The sequence below is a fragment of the Ascaphus truei genome, chromosome 2, assembly GCF_040206685.1.
Source record: "Ascaphus truei isolate aAscTru1 chromosome 2, aAscTru1.hap1, whole genome shotgun sequence".
Lineage (NCBI taxonomy): Eukaryota > Metazoa > Chordata > Amphibia > Anura > Ascaphidae > Ascaphus > Ascaphus truei.
Window position 1 is genome coordinate 46133752 of NC_134484.1, and position 17268 is coordinate 46151019.

The following is a 17268-nucleotide window of genomic DNA, read 5'->3' on the forward strand; positions in this document are numbered from 1 at the left end:
GATATGTGGGTCGGTCCCTCCCCGAGACGAGAAGAGCTCTTAACCTGAGGTATATTTTGAATTCCGTGATGTCTTTGACAAGGAAAGATCAGAGGTTCTACCATCGCATCATCATCCCTTCGATTGCCCTATCAACGTTTTACCCGGTTCAGTTCTTCCCAGGGGAAGGTTTTATCCGCGCTCTCTCCCGGAGACCAAAGCCATGACCGACTACATTCAAGAAAATCTAAAAAAAAAAAAAAAAAAAAAAAGGGTTCATTCGGAAGTCCTCTTCTCCAGCCAGAGCAGGATTCTTTTTTGTAAAAAAGAAGGATGGATCTCTTCACCCTGGCATCAACTACAGAAGTCTTAATAAGTTTACCCCTAAGAACCATTATCCCTTGCCTTTGATCTCTGAACTTTTCGATCGTCTTCAAGGGGCTACCATCTTCACCAACTTGCGTGGTGCCTACAATTTGTTAAGGATTCGCCAAGGTGACGAATGGAAGACAGCCTTCAACACACGAGACGGCAATTATGAGTACCTATTCATGCCCTTCGGTCTCTGCAATGCCCCTGCTGTCTTCCAAGACTTCGTCAATGAGATCTTCAGGGACCTTCTTAATCAGTTCCTTATTGTTTACTTGGACGACATCATGATTTTTTCCAAGTCCCTCCAAGAACACATTAGTCACATCAAACAGGTATTATTACGCCTTCGTAAAAACCATCTTTTTACCAAACTGGAAAAATGCTAATTCCATCAAACTTCTACATAATTTTTGGGATATATCAATTCTGACTCCGGGTACACCATGGATCCAACAAAACTAAAGGCAGTCCTGGATTGGCCTTGCCCTACTACACTTAAGGCCATTCAACGCTTTTTAGGCTTCGCAAATTATTATTGCAGATTTATTCGTAATTTTTCCTCTACGGTAGCTCCCATTACCGCCTTGACCATGAAAGGAGCGGACTTCAATCTTCTGAAAGGAGCCTTTGTGTCTGCGCCCGTCCTCATACATCCGGATCGCCAAACTTCCAGTCACCTTGGAAGTGGACGCATCTGATGTTGGGGCCAGAGCCATCTTATCACAAAGAAGATCACCTCAGGCTAGGCTTCACCCTTGTGCTTTTTTTCTAAAAACTTTTCCTCTGCCGAGCAGAATTATGATGTAGGGAACAGGGAACTCCTGGTCATCAAGCTTGCTCTCGAAGAATGGAGACATCTGTTGGAAGGTACGGGGAACCTGATTACCATCTTAACCGATCACAAAAATCTGCTCTACATAGAGGGCGATCGTCGCCTAGGTGCTCGACAAGCCCATTGGTCGCTTCCCCCCCCCCTTCAATTATATAATTTCCTTTTTACCTGATTCCAAAAATGTCAAAGCTGATGCTCTTTCTCGACAGTTCATGGTGGACGATAAATCCGAGGATCATCTGGAGACTATTCTTCTTTCTAAGTACATTCTCTCCGCCAACATGTTTGACGTACTGAACGACATTTTATCAGACCAATCTCGTATCCCTGAGGATCTCGAAGTCCCGGAGGGTCGCCTTTTTATCTCACCATGATTCCGGAGGAAAGTTCTAGAATGGGGTAATTCCTCCAAATCATCTGGACATCTTGGTACCAGAAGAACCATCGATCTCGTGAAAATAACTTTCTGGTGGTCTGGCATTCAAAGGGACATTAAAGAATTTGTCAATGCGTGCCCGACATGTGCTCGAAGCTAGACTCCCTGGAGTAAACCACCTGGACTCTTACTTCCTCTTCCTAATCGCCCTTGGAACCATTTGTCTATGGACTCTATATTAGAGCCTCCTGTTTCCAAGGGGATGAACACCATTCTTGTTGTCATGGATCACTTTTCCAAACAAGCACACTTCATTTCATTGAGAGGTCTTTCCAACTCATCCAAGTTAGCAGACTTTTTGTCAAGGAGATTTTTCATCTGCATGGGGTATCACAGACCATCGTCTCCGATCCAGGTTCTCAATTCGTTTCAAGGTTCTGGCACTCTTTTTCGCAAAGGATGGGCATCTCTTTACATTGTTCTTCTGGGTATCATCCCCAAACTAACAGTCAGACAGAGAGAACATTGTCCTTGGAACAATACCTGTGCTGTTTCATCTCCGACACCCAGGATAACTGGACGGACCTATTCCCTGGGCTGAATTTGCACATAATAGTCCACCCGAGAGTCACCCTTTTTCATTAACTACGGATTCCACCCACCCCGCCGTCCGATGTCCACATCTTCTTCTGAAGTACTGGCTGCGGATAGCAGAATTCTTCGCCTACAGGAATCATGGAAAAGGATTCAGGAAAAAATTTAAGACCGCAACAGCCAGACAGCAACTTCAAGGGAACCATCACCGGTGCAAGATCCAGGAATTTAGTCCAGGAGATAAGGTGTGGTTGTCATCAAAAACATACACCTCAAGGTGTCCTCGCTCAAACTGGCACCCAGGTTCCTTGGACCCTTTCCGATAATAGAGAAGGTCAACTCGGTGGCATATTGCCTACGTCTTCCCTCATCTATGAGGATCCCCTCTGTCTTTCACGTCTCCCTACTGAAATAAGCCATCCAGAGTTCTCGCTTTCCTAATTCTTCCTCACCTCCAGCTCCCCTTCTCGTACAAGGGCAACAGGAATACAAGATTCAGTCCAATGTGTATTCCAGGATCTCTAGAGGATCTATACAGTATCTGGTCCACTGGAAAGGTTTTGGACCAGAGAAATGCTCCTGGTTATTCATCACCATCTTCACGCTCCCAGACTCGTACGGGCCTTCCATCAGAAATATCCGCTCAAACCTGCCTGTGTTGCCCAGAGATCGCTCCTGAAGGGGAGGGTACTGTAAGTATCGGGGAGCCACGTAGCCCTCGGCCTGCTCCCCACTTACCTCTGCTCCCGCTGCTGATATGCACGCCGGTCCATTGGGGACTGCTCTGGGGGCGACTCAAGTGCGCGCACCCTGCTCCAGGCTTTATTTGTCTCCATGGATGATTCTCTGAGTGAGTAAAAGCAGTAACTCTGAAAACAATGACACTGAGTTTGAAGCAGGGGAGCCTGGTTAAAATCTAGATGTTTGCTCCTTGTGACCTTGGGCAAGTCACCTTTCCTCCTGTGCCTCAGGCATCAACAAATACACTGTAAGCTCTAAGATTAAGGGATTTGTGTCTGCAGCATTCTATGTACCGCGCTATGTACACTGTCAGCGCTATACAAGAAAAACTATTCTTATTATTTGCAAATCAGTATTGTTTCTAGCAATCTAATTTCTGGAGTCAAAAAGATGAAATTGCATATCAAAGCAAAAGCCACGGAGTGTGAAAAGCCTTTCTACTGTACTTCAATGTGAACAAAAGGCTTCCAAACAATAGCCAATGGAAGAACCACGACAAGCAGTCCTTACTCTTTTAAACAGTGATTCTCAGGCAGGGTTCTGCGGAAACCTGGGGTTCCGTGGAGCAGTCCCAGGGGTTCTGCCGAGCCGCCAGCACTCACTGCGGCCTGTGATGGCTTTCCTTGCTCTCCCTCTCCCTCCTCCTCCCTAGGAGAGTTCTCTAGCAGTCCAGCACTTCCGGTGCCTGCTGCAATAGAGCACGTGCAGTCCTCGCAGCCTCAAGCCGCTGCCTCAAGCCTCCTGCCCGCTGGTGCCACCTCCTGCCTGCTGCTGCTGCCACCTTCAGCCCACTGCTGCTGTCTGAGTGGCTGCTGGGGGGAGAGGGTGATCCGTGAGGCTTCTGCTTGTGTGCTGGGGGGGGGAGATTGATGTGAGATGCAAGGGGATTGATGTGAGATGCAGGGGGTGGGTGTGTGAGGATGATGATGATGAGGGGTGCTGGGGGAGATAGGAGAATGATGATGATGAGGGGTGCTGGGGGAGTTATGAGAATGATGATTTTACACATGCAGCCTGATTTTTTTAATATGTATTGGGGCGACGGGGTCTTTTTAATATGGATTGGCGGGGGCCTTTTTAATATGTATTGGCGAGGTATTTTTATTATGTATTGCGGGGTGGGTTTACATGTATTTAGGGGGGTGGGGATTTTTTGGTATGTATTTTGTGGGGGGGATTGAGTGAGAGTGGGTTAATTGACAGAAAGTAGGGACGATTGAGAGGAGAGAGGGGGGAGGAACTGAGGGAGGAAAAGAGGGAATAAGAGTGAGACGCAGGGGAGAAATAAATGGGAGGCGGGAAGGGGGAGAGTGAGTGAGTTGGAGGGGAGAGAAATACATGGGTAGAGGGTGGGAAATAGAGGGGGCTCGTGAGGTGTGAAATGAACCTAATATGTTCCCCGAGATTTTTCGAAACACTTCAACAAGGGTTCCTCCAAACAAAAAAGGTTGGAATAACTGCTTTAAAGAATCGTTTGTATCTAGTAAGCTTTACTGTTATTTTTTAGGCAGCTTTTTTGTATTTGACTGCGCGCTTCTTCTGTAGCGACACAATAAACATGTTAATATCTCAATATTATTGATAAAGCTTATAATTATATGTCCCCTATTTAACATGTTTCTAGCTGTTTTGTTGACTAAATGTTATGAACTATTTACTGCGCTTTCAAACATCTGTATTTCTCTAACTCAAACACCATGAATAATTCACTTCAGACCTTGGCGTGAAACACCTTTCCTTTCAATCCGTTTTGTTGCCATTTATGTATAGCTGGCAGATGGTGATATTCCATGTGTATGATTATTAAATTCACCAACTTTAATTAAGGCAAAAAAAAAAAACTATCCACAATGGTTCATTGTGGTAATTATTGTGTGATGAGCATTGTAAAGGCTATGTAAAGTTCTCTTTTGAATACCCCAAAAAGTTAGATTTATTAAATCATGTTTTTTTTTTTTCAAATTTGTTCTAGATTTCAAATGAGATTTCAAATCTTCAATCTTTTATAAGGGCCCAGCATTTTCAGTAACTTTTTTACCCTTTATATTCACCACAAGGTTGAAAATGAAGTATTTTATAAATATTAAATGTGTTCACCCATAGGAGTAATTTTGTGGCATAAGAAGACTGTATGAAGTTTATATAGCGTTTTAAGCTTTATATTTGATAATTAGATTAGAAAATTGCTAAAATACCCTCTTTATCTAATTTGAAAACATCTATGTACTTTCCGTCTAGTATGTCCTTAGCAAAATCTTATATATCCTGATTCAATAGTAGGACTAGACTTATTTCAATAGAACAGAATTGCCATATCTCTTATTGGGGGACAGTGCGCCTTGTTTGTCAGCATTAAATAAGACTACATATAGATAGGGTACATAACACCCAAACTTAACATTCCGTCCCCATGTTAAGCAATAAATTGTCTGTTATATTTTGTGTATATAAAAGAGAGGGGAAATCAGGTCAAGCTACTGGAGATGCCCTTGATGGGGTCTAAGATAATAGAAAATTACAGAATGGGTGCTACGACAAGTGATCCGGTCAAGGAATAACAATCATGAGTAAAAAGTAGTCAAGTACACCAAAAATAGGAAATAATCAAAAGATAGCAAAAAAAAGCAGCCTGGAGCTCCTTGGCGACAGGGCACCTGACCTCCGGGGCTAGGCTTCCCTAACCTCCCCCCAATCCCCCTTTCCAGCCCCCACCCTCCTTAACTCTGGTTTCGGACCACGCGCTGCTTGGCTGGACTGCATGCTGCTTTCCCTCCCCCTGTCCCCCCCTCACTGCATCACAGGGAGGAGGCAGGGCTAAGGGGATTCAAAGGAGGGCAGGGTCAGGAAAGCAGTCTGCTGCCTGGAAAGAAGTTGAGAATGGCTGCAGTACAGGAGCTGCTGGACAGGCTGCACACAGAGGCTCTTTCAAGAGAGGATGGATGGCTCCAGCAACAGCTTGCAGGTCTGCTTGCAAAAGGTTGTGAGATGGATGCAGGTGGTGGGTTTTAATGACCCCAGAGCAAGGGAAAGTGGCATACCTGGGCTGCACAGCCAGAGATCCACCCTGCTGGCGATGGCCAACCCAAGTTGGCCGGGCTCTCTGAGTAGAGCAGAGGAGATCCAGGAATCGCTTGTGTGGCAAACGTGGAAGCATGCTGGTCCCACAGCAGAGAGCACGGCGTAGGCGGAACTCTGGCGTTAAGAGTAAGCCTCTGGCTGTAGGTATAGTGGAGGCTGGCATGATATCTGATATTTGTTTCATGATACTTATGCATGCCTCACTTGTCGGCAGAGGTAAAAGGAAAGATAAGGAAGAAGGAAGACATAGATAAGCGGTTATTCCCACGAACATTCTCTAATTGGTCACAGGCCTTCTCTATCCTGACCAGTGTGATTGGGGGAAAAACGCCTCATTTATTCTCAGCATTATTTAAGTATCAAGATATGATCGGTTTCGTTATAGAAACCATAGTGGAATGGGTTGGTGGCTATATGACGAGCAATTTCGGCAGAAGATGGCCGTACGTAAACAACTATCCTGGGATACGAAAGACATGTACCTATGGATAAAGGTTTTTACCACTGAGAGGCGACTTTCTTTCATGAGGGGGCCAGTGGCAGGGGATCCCCCAGCTCGCCGGCCACTAGTGGGAGAGGAGTGCATTGGTCCTTTAATAAGGGGCAATGTAAGTTCAGTGACTGCAGGTTCCGGCATGTTTGCTCAGCCTGCGAGGGGGCTCATTCTGTTGCCAAATGTTACAAGAGAAGTGTGTGGGGAGGAAGAAAGCCTGTGCAGCAGCTCACAGGTAGGATGCAAGGTGATAAGTCACCCAGAGTTCAATTCAGCAAATAGCGAATAATTTCACCCAGACAGGTTACACTTATCCGAAATAGGCTTAGACTTGTTTAACATGACACTTCAGGAGGGACTTGAAAGGGTCCTTGCAGGTCTGGGTTGTACGGGGATAGTTAGGAAGATTAAATTGCCCAGTGGATGATGACTGTTGGGGGGGTAAGTGTGTGTTAAACTTGCCAGCGGTGGCTGTGGCGCCGAAAAGCCCTGTGGTGGCTGGGGGTAGCGAGTGGGCAGGGCTCATTTGTGAGCGATTCCCTTGGGCCCTGTCTCTTTTAACGGTCAGCTTGGTGGGTCTTGCGGGCTATGGTTGGGGTGTCATTGGCCTTTACCCGGGGGGGGGGGAGGGGAAGGGAGGGAGCACGCTAGCAGGGTTGGCACTAACCCTGTGTGTAAATAAAGCTGTGGCCCTTGTACCTCCAGACTTTCGTTGTGTGTTTATTTATTTATATGCAGGTTGTGGGGAGGGATGGGGAGCTTCCCCACAGGTTCCAAGGTCAGATCCTTTAATGACTTCAGAAAGTCAAGGTTGCCTCCAATGTTTCGGTGCCAACATGCACTTTCACCAGGAAAATCCCAGATGAAGGTGCATGTTGGCACCGAAACATTGGATGAAACCTTGACTTTCTATAGTCATTAAATTACCCTTTTTTTTTTACCATCTTGTGATCTTTTCCTATTTTTAGTGTGCTTGACTCCCTTTTGCTCACATTTTATGTATAACCACATGTATCTATTTTATTACTTGTCCTGTATACTCTGTATAACATTTAAGTAATGTTATTATTGTATATAGAAAAGCCATGAAAATAGATTGTGCCCAGTCACTAAACCCTGCAGCTTACTGTCCCATTTAGCAAAACAAATGGTATTTTCAATATCTGGACTACGAAAACAGCTAGTCAAATACTGTATGTCAAGCTTATTTTATACTTCAGTGCCTTCCCTGAACATAAAGCTAAACTAGCTGAAAAGGTGGTGATCTCTGCATAAAAATCAACAATTATTTGGTACAACTGTGTTCTACAAAAGCCCTTATCATATATTATATATTACATGCATATGTATTATATTAAGGGCATTTAATAATAGCCGTATTACTGATCTACTGAAATAAACCATGGCTTAGCTGGAAAAAAACATTACTTTAAAGTGGGCGTATGTAGCCATGTCTAAAAATGGTATACAGCTCTTTCTCATGCTGGCAATAAAGCCTGGTAAGTATGCAGGATTGCCAGCAACAATCATGGAGGTTTGCCCTCACAAACTGGTGAAGTGTCATATGAACACAAGGGGAGTGGTAACATGCTCGGTGTCCACTGTTAGTGACACCAGAGGTGTGGCTGTTTTCTGAGTCTATATAAGACCCAGAACTGCCTAAAGTTAGTGTGTTAATCAGGGGTTCAGTTATGATTAAGTTCTGGAGGTCTGCAGCAGTTAAGGCTGTCAGATATAATTAGTAGTAACCTACACTGTGTTCAGGGATCTGACACAGATGGTGATCTCCCTTAGGGGAGAGGTGATCCAACTCTATTGAGAGAGAGAAGGAACTTCTGAGAGGAATGCACGTCACCAAAATGAGCGGCTAGACTGACCGCTATGAGGGGCAGTCTGCCTGAACGTGCAATAAAGATGCCCAGTTTCACAAGACCCTTGCTGTGTGTGAGTGAAGTTCTTACACAGAAGGAGGCACCCAGAAGGAGGTCCCCATCAGACATTTCTCCCTGCAACCGCAGAGATCCTGATGGGGTGGAGGCGCTGCATTGGATGTGAGTAGGACACAGATCACGCTACCTCAGATGCCTGTCGTGCTGATATCCCCATACCAACCAAGCGGGAGACTCAGGAGTCCTGTAAGCCAGCAAGTGCACCACACGACATACAGACATGTAATGGGGCCAGTAGACCACAGGGGCCAGTGTGAGATTGGGTGGGGGCCCATAAAACCGTTACACTTACAAACTTGTTAAAGAACAAATTCAAGAACCAGCATAAAAGTCGATTCACATAAATCCTCATGCAGCTAAGGGGACTGTCCTCTGGCACTGAGGGGTTGTACTGTAGATTAAATAAGTAGATAAATGGTAATAAAGAAAATAAAGGAGCATACTTACTGAAATAGAGCAGTGGGGTTAGATGCTGTGTGTACCTTTGTAGCACTTTCCCCCAAAAAATGTCTCCAAAAATTATTCTAATTTACAGTCTCTGTCCCGATCTTTTTGGACCCATCATCTGCTTATCTCTGCTAACTTTCTATACCTAGCCACATGCAGGAGACACCTCTGGATTACTTGGTCCCCTGTACATTGTCAGTCTGGCTCCAAATGGTCCCCGCCCCTTCATTGTCTTTCCAAGCTATTGTCTGATGGGTGGGGGGGGGGCGCCTGCCCCAATACACAGTTTGACTAGGCCCGCAGCATTTATGGCAGTGACGACCCCATGCTGGGGCCTCTGCCTCTTTTTTTACACCTTGACTATTCTGGAAGCCAGAGGATCACGTGGTTATGACTTAGCTCAGATAGTGCCAACTCACCCTCTTTCCTAAGCACGACAAGATCTGTTTCTTTTCTTAGTTTTATTGAGGGAAAACAGGATAAGGTACAGTCTCTTGTGTAGAGGTGTAGGTGTCTCTGTGTGTGCTCAGTATTCAAGGGAGGTGAAAAGATACTTCTTCATCACCATTACAGGGATTACAGCAGGGTACTCACAAGTCCAGGGAAAATGGTGGAAAGAAAGTGGTGATGCATACTGGGTAATAAAATGGTCTGGGGACAAACCATCTGTGGGCAGAACAGAGGGGGAGAAGCAGACCAGCCCATTTGAGAGGAAAGCTGGGGCTGCCATGACAACTCACAGGAGTGTCTGGGGAAGCTGCAACATGTAACAAATGTTGCATCTTAATGCAGCATACTGCTGGAAGAGGGGAACTGGCACTGTGTTTGTGAGGAGAATCTAACACATGCAGCTGGCTCTAATAAGCTGACAAGCAGGGCTGCAATGAAAGGGGGGTTAAAACAAAAGTGGAGACAGGGGTATTCCTGTTCCATGACATTGACACAACATATATGGTAGGTGAAGAGAAAGGAAGCCTCAAGATGGCTTTAACAGATGTACTGTATGAAACAATTGCCTAGATTCAAGTTTGTTAAGTTGAACATTGAACATACCATAGTTAAACATAATAATAATAATAATAATAATAATAATAATAATAATAAATGTAAAAAATACCACATTAAGCCTTTATTCTAAGTGACCAGCAATATATTCTAGCCCATTTTTGCTGACCCAATGGTCTACTAAGAAACTGATAGCCCCAGTGACAAGCTAGGCTTGATAAGCCCTATCAAGGGTTTAATATGGCAAAATGTAACAAAAGGTTTATGGAAAAAAAATGTTATCCCCTACTCCATGTTGCCCAGTGTTCTCTTGACACACACACACACACACACACGCACACACACATATATATAATATTAAATACTGTACATAGTCAATGTAGCCTGGTCCCCCCCCACCCCTTGGTCCTCATTTGGCTCCTTACCCTGCCGTGCAGCTGGCAGCGGAGGCTGGGGCAAGTGCCAGGGGCAGTTGGGGGAAGATGCAGGAGAGTTGCGGGCAGTAGAATGGTGAACGGGTCGCGGAGGTCCATGACGGCTCCCTTCACAGGGCGCCGCCATTTTAGGATTGGCTGTGCATGCGTGAGACTTGCGCATGCGCAGAAGAGGTTGAGGCGACCATTTGGGGATGCGCGCCCATGCGCATTGGATATCACGAGGAGTGGCCATTACCTGGAACTCCGCAGGGGAATTACAATCCCCAGCAGCCCCAGGGGCTGCTAGGTCATGTGATGCGAAACAGTCATTAGGGCTGCAGCCTTCTCCCTGCACTAAGGTTGGTATATTTGGCACGCTAGAGGCCACGCCAGTCGGAGCTGGGACACGGAAGGGTGAGGGTATGTTCAGGGTGACAGTGGCCCCTGAATTAGGCCAGAGACTCCCATATAGGCCCCAGCTAGGCCCCAACTCCCATATCGTTTGTTGATGCTTCAAGGACAAGCCCTTAGATAGGGACCTTGCCCCATTTATAGTTACAAGGGTCAGGGACACAGCAGAGATGCTGCGCAGTAATTGCAGCCCGTGGTCTGGGACCCGACCATCCTCGCAAGGCATAGAAACTCTCTTCATGGTGGGACGCTCCAGCTGGAGTCCACCCCATGTAGAGGCCGTCGCCGGTGCAGAACAGATGGGCCCTTTCCTCAGTCAGCGGTACCGGGTGCTAGAGCTCCCAGCAGGTATCACAGATGGCAAGTGCACCAACGACAACACTCTTACTGTGGGCAGGGCTGTCACACACACTTGGGGAGGGAGTGACATTTGTGGGCTGGACATTGGGACACTGGTGCCCCGGCACCCAAGTATTATGGAGGTACCCTGCGAGGGTCTATGTACATAAATGTATGGTATGCATTAGAGTGCTATAAGTTACATGTTCAGTAAACCTATTACTACATACTGCGTGTGTATTTATTGTATTGGGTCATGTGAAGGGGCTATCCGGCGTTGCCAGGATCCCTCACGGGTTGAGGCGCTGTCACCGGAAAGAATCAAGTATACCCCAGGCTCCCTCCAGAAGAGGATCAGGCCTACATCAAGATACTGTAGGCCTAATCCCAGCCTGGGTTAAGAGATTAAAAAAATTGCAGTAATCTAAAATTGCCTGTTATCAGACTTTAGTGATTGGCATATTGGCATATGAGTATCACCAAAATATTGATGCCGCAAAAAGCCTCTTGTCTACTTTACTAGTAGCAATATGCTTTTAGTAAATAGGTTGTGAAAAAAAATGGCTATGTTTTAACAGATATCGCCATTTTGTTCCTTCAATTACTGACATTCTCTGAATCTAGTTTAATGATCCTTGATATGTTAATCCACGGAGAAAGACAGCAACATTAAAGTTACAACAGTAAGGCTACAGTAGCCAGCAAAGCAGGGATACAAGCTTAAACATGATCATTAACATTCAACAGGGTTATAGGTAGGGCTCGCAAATGTCCTGTTTACCCTGGACAGTGTAAGTTTGCACAGGTCTGTGTAAAAGCACAAATACAGTCGGTCAGAGAAAGTAACAAGGCTTGTTAAAATTGCCAGAACTTTGTTTTCTTTTAAATACAATATCACAGATTACATGTTAGAGCAACTCCCACTCTTCCTGTAATATCTTTCTAGTTCAAGTCAAGCACCCCAGTTAAGCCTTTCAGTAAATTGGTAACTTTATCTGTAAAGTTATGACAGCAATTACGTTTAAAATAAAATGGCATCAAAACAGGAGAACTTGAATGTGGCGATGTGTAGCTCAGACATTTGTAAGTGGCAGGTAGGGCTGCTGTAAAACTTTTAGGAATCTTTTAATCTTGTGAGTAGCAATAAGCCATTGCGAGAAAACGACATGAGAGCAGACACATGCTTGGGTGTTGTGCTATTCCAAGAACAACTTGTCATTCTGTGCTGTTTCAGGAACTCATCCCACCAGCAGCTCTCTGAAAGCCACAGGATCAACCTGAGCAGGAGAGGAAGACATAGGAGCCTATGTATCAAAGATTTTTTTTGTCTTCAAACAAGCACAATTAACTAATTTAGAGTTTTAATAACCATGGACTGTAATTAGAACAGCCTGCACATTAACAGTAATATGAAAATGGGAGTAGGAGCCGGAGGCCTGAGTCAAGACATCAAAAGACCTGTTTTCCTCCACATTAAATACAGACTTTAGCATTTAAAAATAAGTTACATCATGATCTTTCCAAGCTACTTATAACTGGATTCAGGATGAAGAAAGGAAGAAAAATTGCAGTAGGAAGAAACACTTTCATGCTTTAAGGAAGAATCCATCAATTTAGTGGGAACATTATGGTGAGACAACTTGGCCAAACCCATTATTACACTGCTATTTCACAATGCTGGGAAGTGGTCTTCCTGTTCTGGAAGATTTCCGGTCTGTCATATTGAATTTGAGCCAGTATTATTACTTATGTAACTTTTTTGTCCTTAAACACAACATTTGTTAAAGGTGCAAACCATGGGTGTGAAGATTAGTCAACCTACCTTTCCCACCAATTGGACCAATTTTACCTATGAGCCCTTGGTCACCAGAGTCGCCCATCCCTCCTTTAGCACCTGTTATAAAGCACAGAACGTTAAATATTTCATTTTTGTATGCAGCACATTTCTCTACTGGTATCATTGGAATAGATTTATTTGGGTACAGTCAAATTAGGACCCATCTAGTGCCTTTCCCCCTCCGGGTTGGTGAGGAGAGAGGAAACTCCATTAGGGCCCACGCTGGGCTGGGGTAGGGGGCTGAGGCCGCAGCTGGTTCCCCTATGAGTTGGGCAGAGCTAAATTAGGACCCATCTAGTGCCTTTCCCCCTCCGGGTTGGTGAGGAGAGAGGAAACTCCATTAGGGCCCACGCTGGGCTGGGGTAGGGGGCTGAGGCCCCAGCTGGTTCCCCTATGAGTTGGGCAGAGCTAAAGTGTCCCTTCCACTTGGAAGGGGAGAGGGCAGAGGCCCCCACTAGGGTGGTAATGAGAAGACCCATTTGGGCTGAGCTCCTACTGGGATGGGAAAAGGGGGCCCCACTGGGGGGAGTCTCTGCTTGTTGCCCTTAGAGTAAGGGGCATGTCTGTGAGTTGTCTCAGAGAAGGGGGGGGGGAATCTCTCTGTGTTGTCCATTAGAGCAGGGGTGCGCAAACTGGCGGGCATGAGAATTTCTAGGGGGGGCGCGGCGGTTACAGAGGCCCAGCACTCTTCCCCACGGCATTTAAATTAAATGCCGGGGGAGGCGTGAGGCCTCTGTAACTCCCTTACCTGCTCTTTGCTGGGTCTTCGGCGACGCGTCTCCATGGCAACACGGAGTCAAATGACGCCACGGGGTCATGTAACGTGATGCACCTTCATGGAAACGCGGTGTCAAATGATGAGACGTGGCGTAACATGACCCACGACATCATTTGACGCTGAGTCCTTGGAGGGGGAGGGGGCGCAATTAACCCTTATTAGTTAACTATAAACATACAAGAACCAATTATTATTATTAACTACCCCCACTTTAACTCAGATATGGAGTAAATGTAAGGAAGGATATATGGATTAATGATCACCTTATTAGCATCAAACATTATACATAGCATTATGGGCCATATTCAAGTAGATGGAACATAAAGGGCTATAGTACTAAGTAGTGTTACTCCGTAAGAAACCTTACAGAGAGGGATTCTATGGGGTCTGCATTGTAAATATGACCCATTATGCATGAATATGAAAGCCTTTATTGTGAATAATCGTGGATGTATATTCCTTTATATACCTTTGGCGCCAGTCGGGCCCTCTTTTCCTAGCTTTCCAAATTCACCAGAATCCCCATTTTCACCTGCATCACCTGCAAAAATGTAAGAGAAATGACATTGTATGGTTAAGATGAAAATGACCGCATACAAACTGAAATGGTGTGGAATGCCATAAGTGAAAATAAACTCTAAATGCCTTTAAATTGGTGCAAGTCTTTGTCCAAGGTGCTCATAAATGATACAAGTACAGCCATTATTATAACTGACATGAGGCTAAATTTGGAAGGTAATGTACTGTATAGATATATTGATAGAAGCTGATTACTAGTTCCCATCACTACTAACAACACAATGACATACAGTATAAACATAGTGTGTAACAGAATTAACACCAACTAGTTACGCATAACTTGAATGCAGCCAACTAACAATATAATTCCACAATTCATGTTTTTTATTTAATAACTTTTATCAAACTCATTTGAAAGTTGCCATCTTATTTTAGGTAATTGATTTGCTATGATCACAGTATAAATGTACTCAAAGCTTGGAGGGGATACTGCATACAAGCACACCCCGGTTAAAGGATACTCACTTTAAGTACACTCGCGAGTAAGGACATATCGCCCAATAGGCAAACAGCAGCTCACCCATGCGCCTGTCAGCACGTTCTGAACAGTAATACCGGCTCCCTACCTGTACTGAAGCTGTGCGCAAGCGGGGACACTATAGAGCATGTTACAAATGCGTTATTTACATCAGTTATGCACGTACCTGATATGATGATTGCAGTACAGTACATGCATCGATAAGTGGGGAAAAGGTAGTGCTTCACATTAAGTACATTGTCGCTTTACATACATGCTCTGGAACCATTGCGTATGTTAATGTGGGGTATGCCTGTATTGTGCAATCTATTACTTAAGTGACAAATATTACTGCTCTGTGTTTGCCTTCAGCTAACATATGTATGTTTATGTATGAAATCAACCAACAATGTGTTGATTCTAACCATTGGGTTTCTGTCAAACCTGTCTAGACAAAAGGTATATTTAAAGGTACACACAGCATGTTGTGACTCACTGAATATTAGACTTCTTCAAAGAATGTGTTCTTTTGTTTTGATCTGCTACATCAATACTATAGACAGCACCTATAAAAGCTATTTTTAAATAAGGAATATGTCATTTGAAAGGAAAGTACCTGAAAAGTAATGTTTATTTTTCAAGTCCTCATATGAAGTCATTTGAGATCTTTAGGGATTTTTAAGTGCTATTTTTTTGTTAAATTCCTCCTGATAGTATTAATACTTGCAATAACAATGAAATATTAGAAAAAAAGTAAAAGGAAAGTTTTACGGGGCTATGTATAAAAGGGATGCAATGCCATGGAAGCAGCAGTACTACATCCCCCCCTTGTCTCTTATTTGTATATGTAAAGCATATGACAATGTATATTTCTAAAGATGCAGCGGCCGTTATTCGAACAAATCACGGTGCCGTTTTCGTGTGCCCTGCTGTACTCCACACGGTATTAACGCCGCCAATCACCCAAGGCGCACGTGTTTATCGCGATTGCTTTGTTTGAATTTCCTGGATTGTGTGCAATTAAATGCAATGAAATGAATGAATTGTAATGTGTACAGTACTGTGCTACTGTGTCAATTTCAGGTGTTTAAAGCTGCAGTTCAGGCAATATCCTGCATGTGTGTTTTTTTAAATAAATTAGTTCTGTAGTAAGAAAAAATACTTTTAGCATTTTCTGTTTAAAAAAACAACAACTTTGAAAGACCAATTTTCTTGTATTCTATTTTAACAAGCATGCTTGTTCCTATAGCAACGATTTACATTCCCCATATTTAAAGATGTCGCCAAACTTTGCCGATCAATAGACGGAGAATGAATTGACCGCCAGCTATGCAGTTTTTCAGGTAAGTAGAGATTGCCCACATGAAACTATTGAAGTTAAAAAAAACTAAAAAAAAAAAAAAAAAAACGGGAACCTGAACTGCAGCTTTAAAAGCCACAACACTAAGATGCCACTTTATGCACTTGCGTCTTAAGGTGGTACGGTTGGAAGAAATCCCGCACCATGAAATGGGCATTCCGAGGTATACAACGCGTGAAGTGTTCGAATAACAGTCGCTGCATCTGTACATTCTTAACTAAGTTGGCAATCACTTGTTGCTTCTGTTATAAATCTGTAAAAATCCTGATTGTGTGCCTAACATAATAACGGCTTCTGTCAGTGTAACTCAGCAGCTACAATGTATCCTTATACTACTACGGTGACATTATCTATTGTTACAGTTTACATCACAAACTGCTGGGAAATTTGGCAACAAATTATCACAAATAGGAAAGTGTTGCAAATATGTTGCACTGCTTGGGAGATGGGCTAAAACCTGCTATAGAAATCAAAGGATGCTTTAAAACTCATTAAAATTGCATTACGAGTTAAATAATACATTGTAAAAAAAAACCTACAAAACTAATTTATTTAAAAAAAAAAAACAACATAGTAGATGTCATATGTTTTGCTGCTTTAAAGTGATGCTTATACCTAGATTTACTAAGTTTTGTTAAATCAGGGCAAACAACGTCATATTACCTAAAATAGGAGTGCCCGTGAATTTCTTGAGTAAATGCCCTGTTCTTTAAAGTAAATAAATGGAAAAATTGCTGCCATAATTCACATAATCACGTTATTTTAGGTTAATGCTGTTTTATCTCCAAGTAACATAACGTTATTTAAATCTTGGCGTTACTCCTATCCAGACACTGAAATAGGGCTATAGCTAAGGGGAGGAAGAGAGAAGGATAGGGACAGAAGGGTGAAAATGGGGGAAGAGAGAGGGGCAGGACAGAAGGGTGAAAATGGGGGAAGAGAGAGGGGCAGGACAGAAGGGTGAAAATGGGGGAAGAGAGAGGGGCAGGACAGAAGGGTGAAAATGGGGGAAGAGAGAGGGGCAGGACAGAAGGGTGAAAATGGGGGAAGAGAGAGGGGCAGGACAGAAGGGTGAAAATGGGGAGAGAGAGGGGCAGGACAGAAGGGTGAAAATGGGGAGAGAGAGGTACTGTATCTCAGGTGTGTAAATGATTAATTTATATGGAGGTATATAAGTAAATAAGCAGCCTCCTAAATGTGTCTCCCCTTTTCCCTTCTCTCGCTC

The 17268-nt window shown here is 44.1% G+C and overlaps 1 protein-coding gene across 1 annotated transcript in view; it reads right to left on the bottom strand.

The window, feature by feature from the left end:
- COLEC10 (collectin subfamily member 10) overlaps positions 1-17268 on the bottom strand; it is a 110968-nt gene that overhangs the window by 46024 nt on the left and 47676 nt on the right. Inside the window, exons 2-3 of the mRNA XM_075582394.1 lie at positions 14117-14188; positions 12855-12926 (exon numbers count right to left, since the gene is read on the bottom strand). Of these exons, the coding sequence (XP_075438509.1) occupies positions 12855-12912 (58 nt within the window). The 5' untranslated portion in view covers positions 12913-12926; positions 14117-14188. The remainder of the gene's footprint in view (positions 1-12854; positions 12927-14116; positions 14189-17268) is intronic.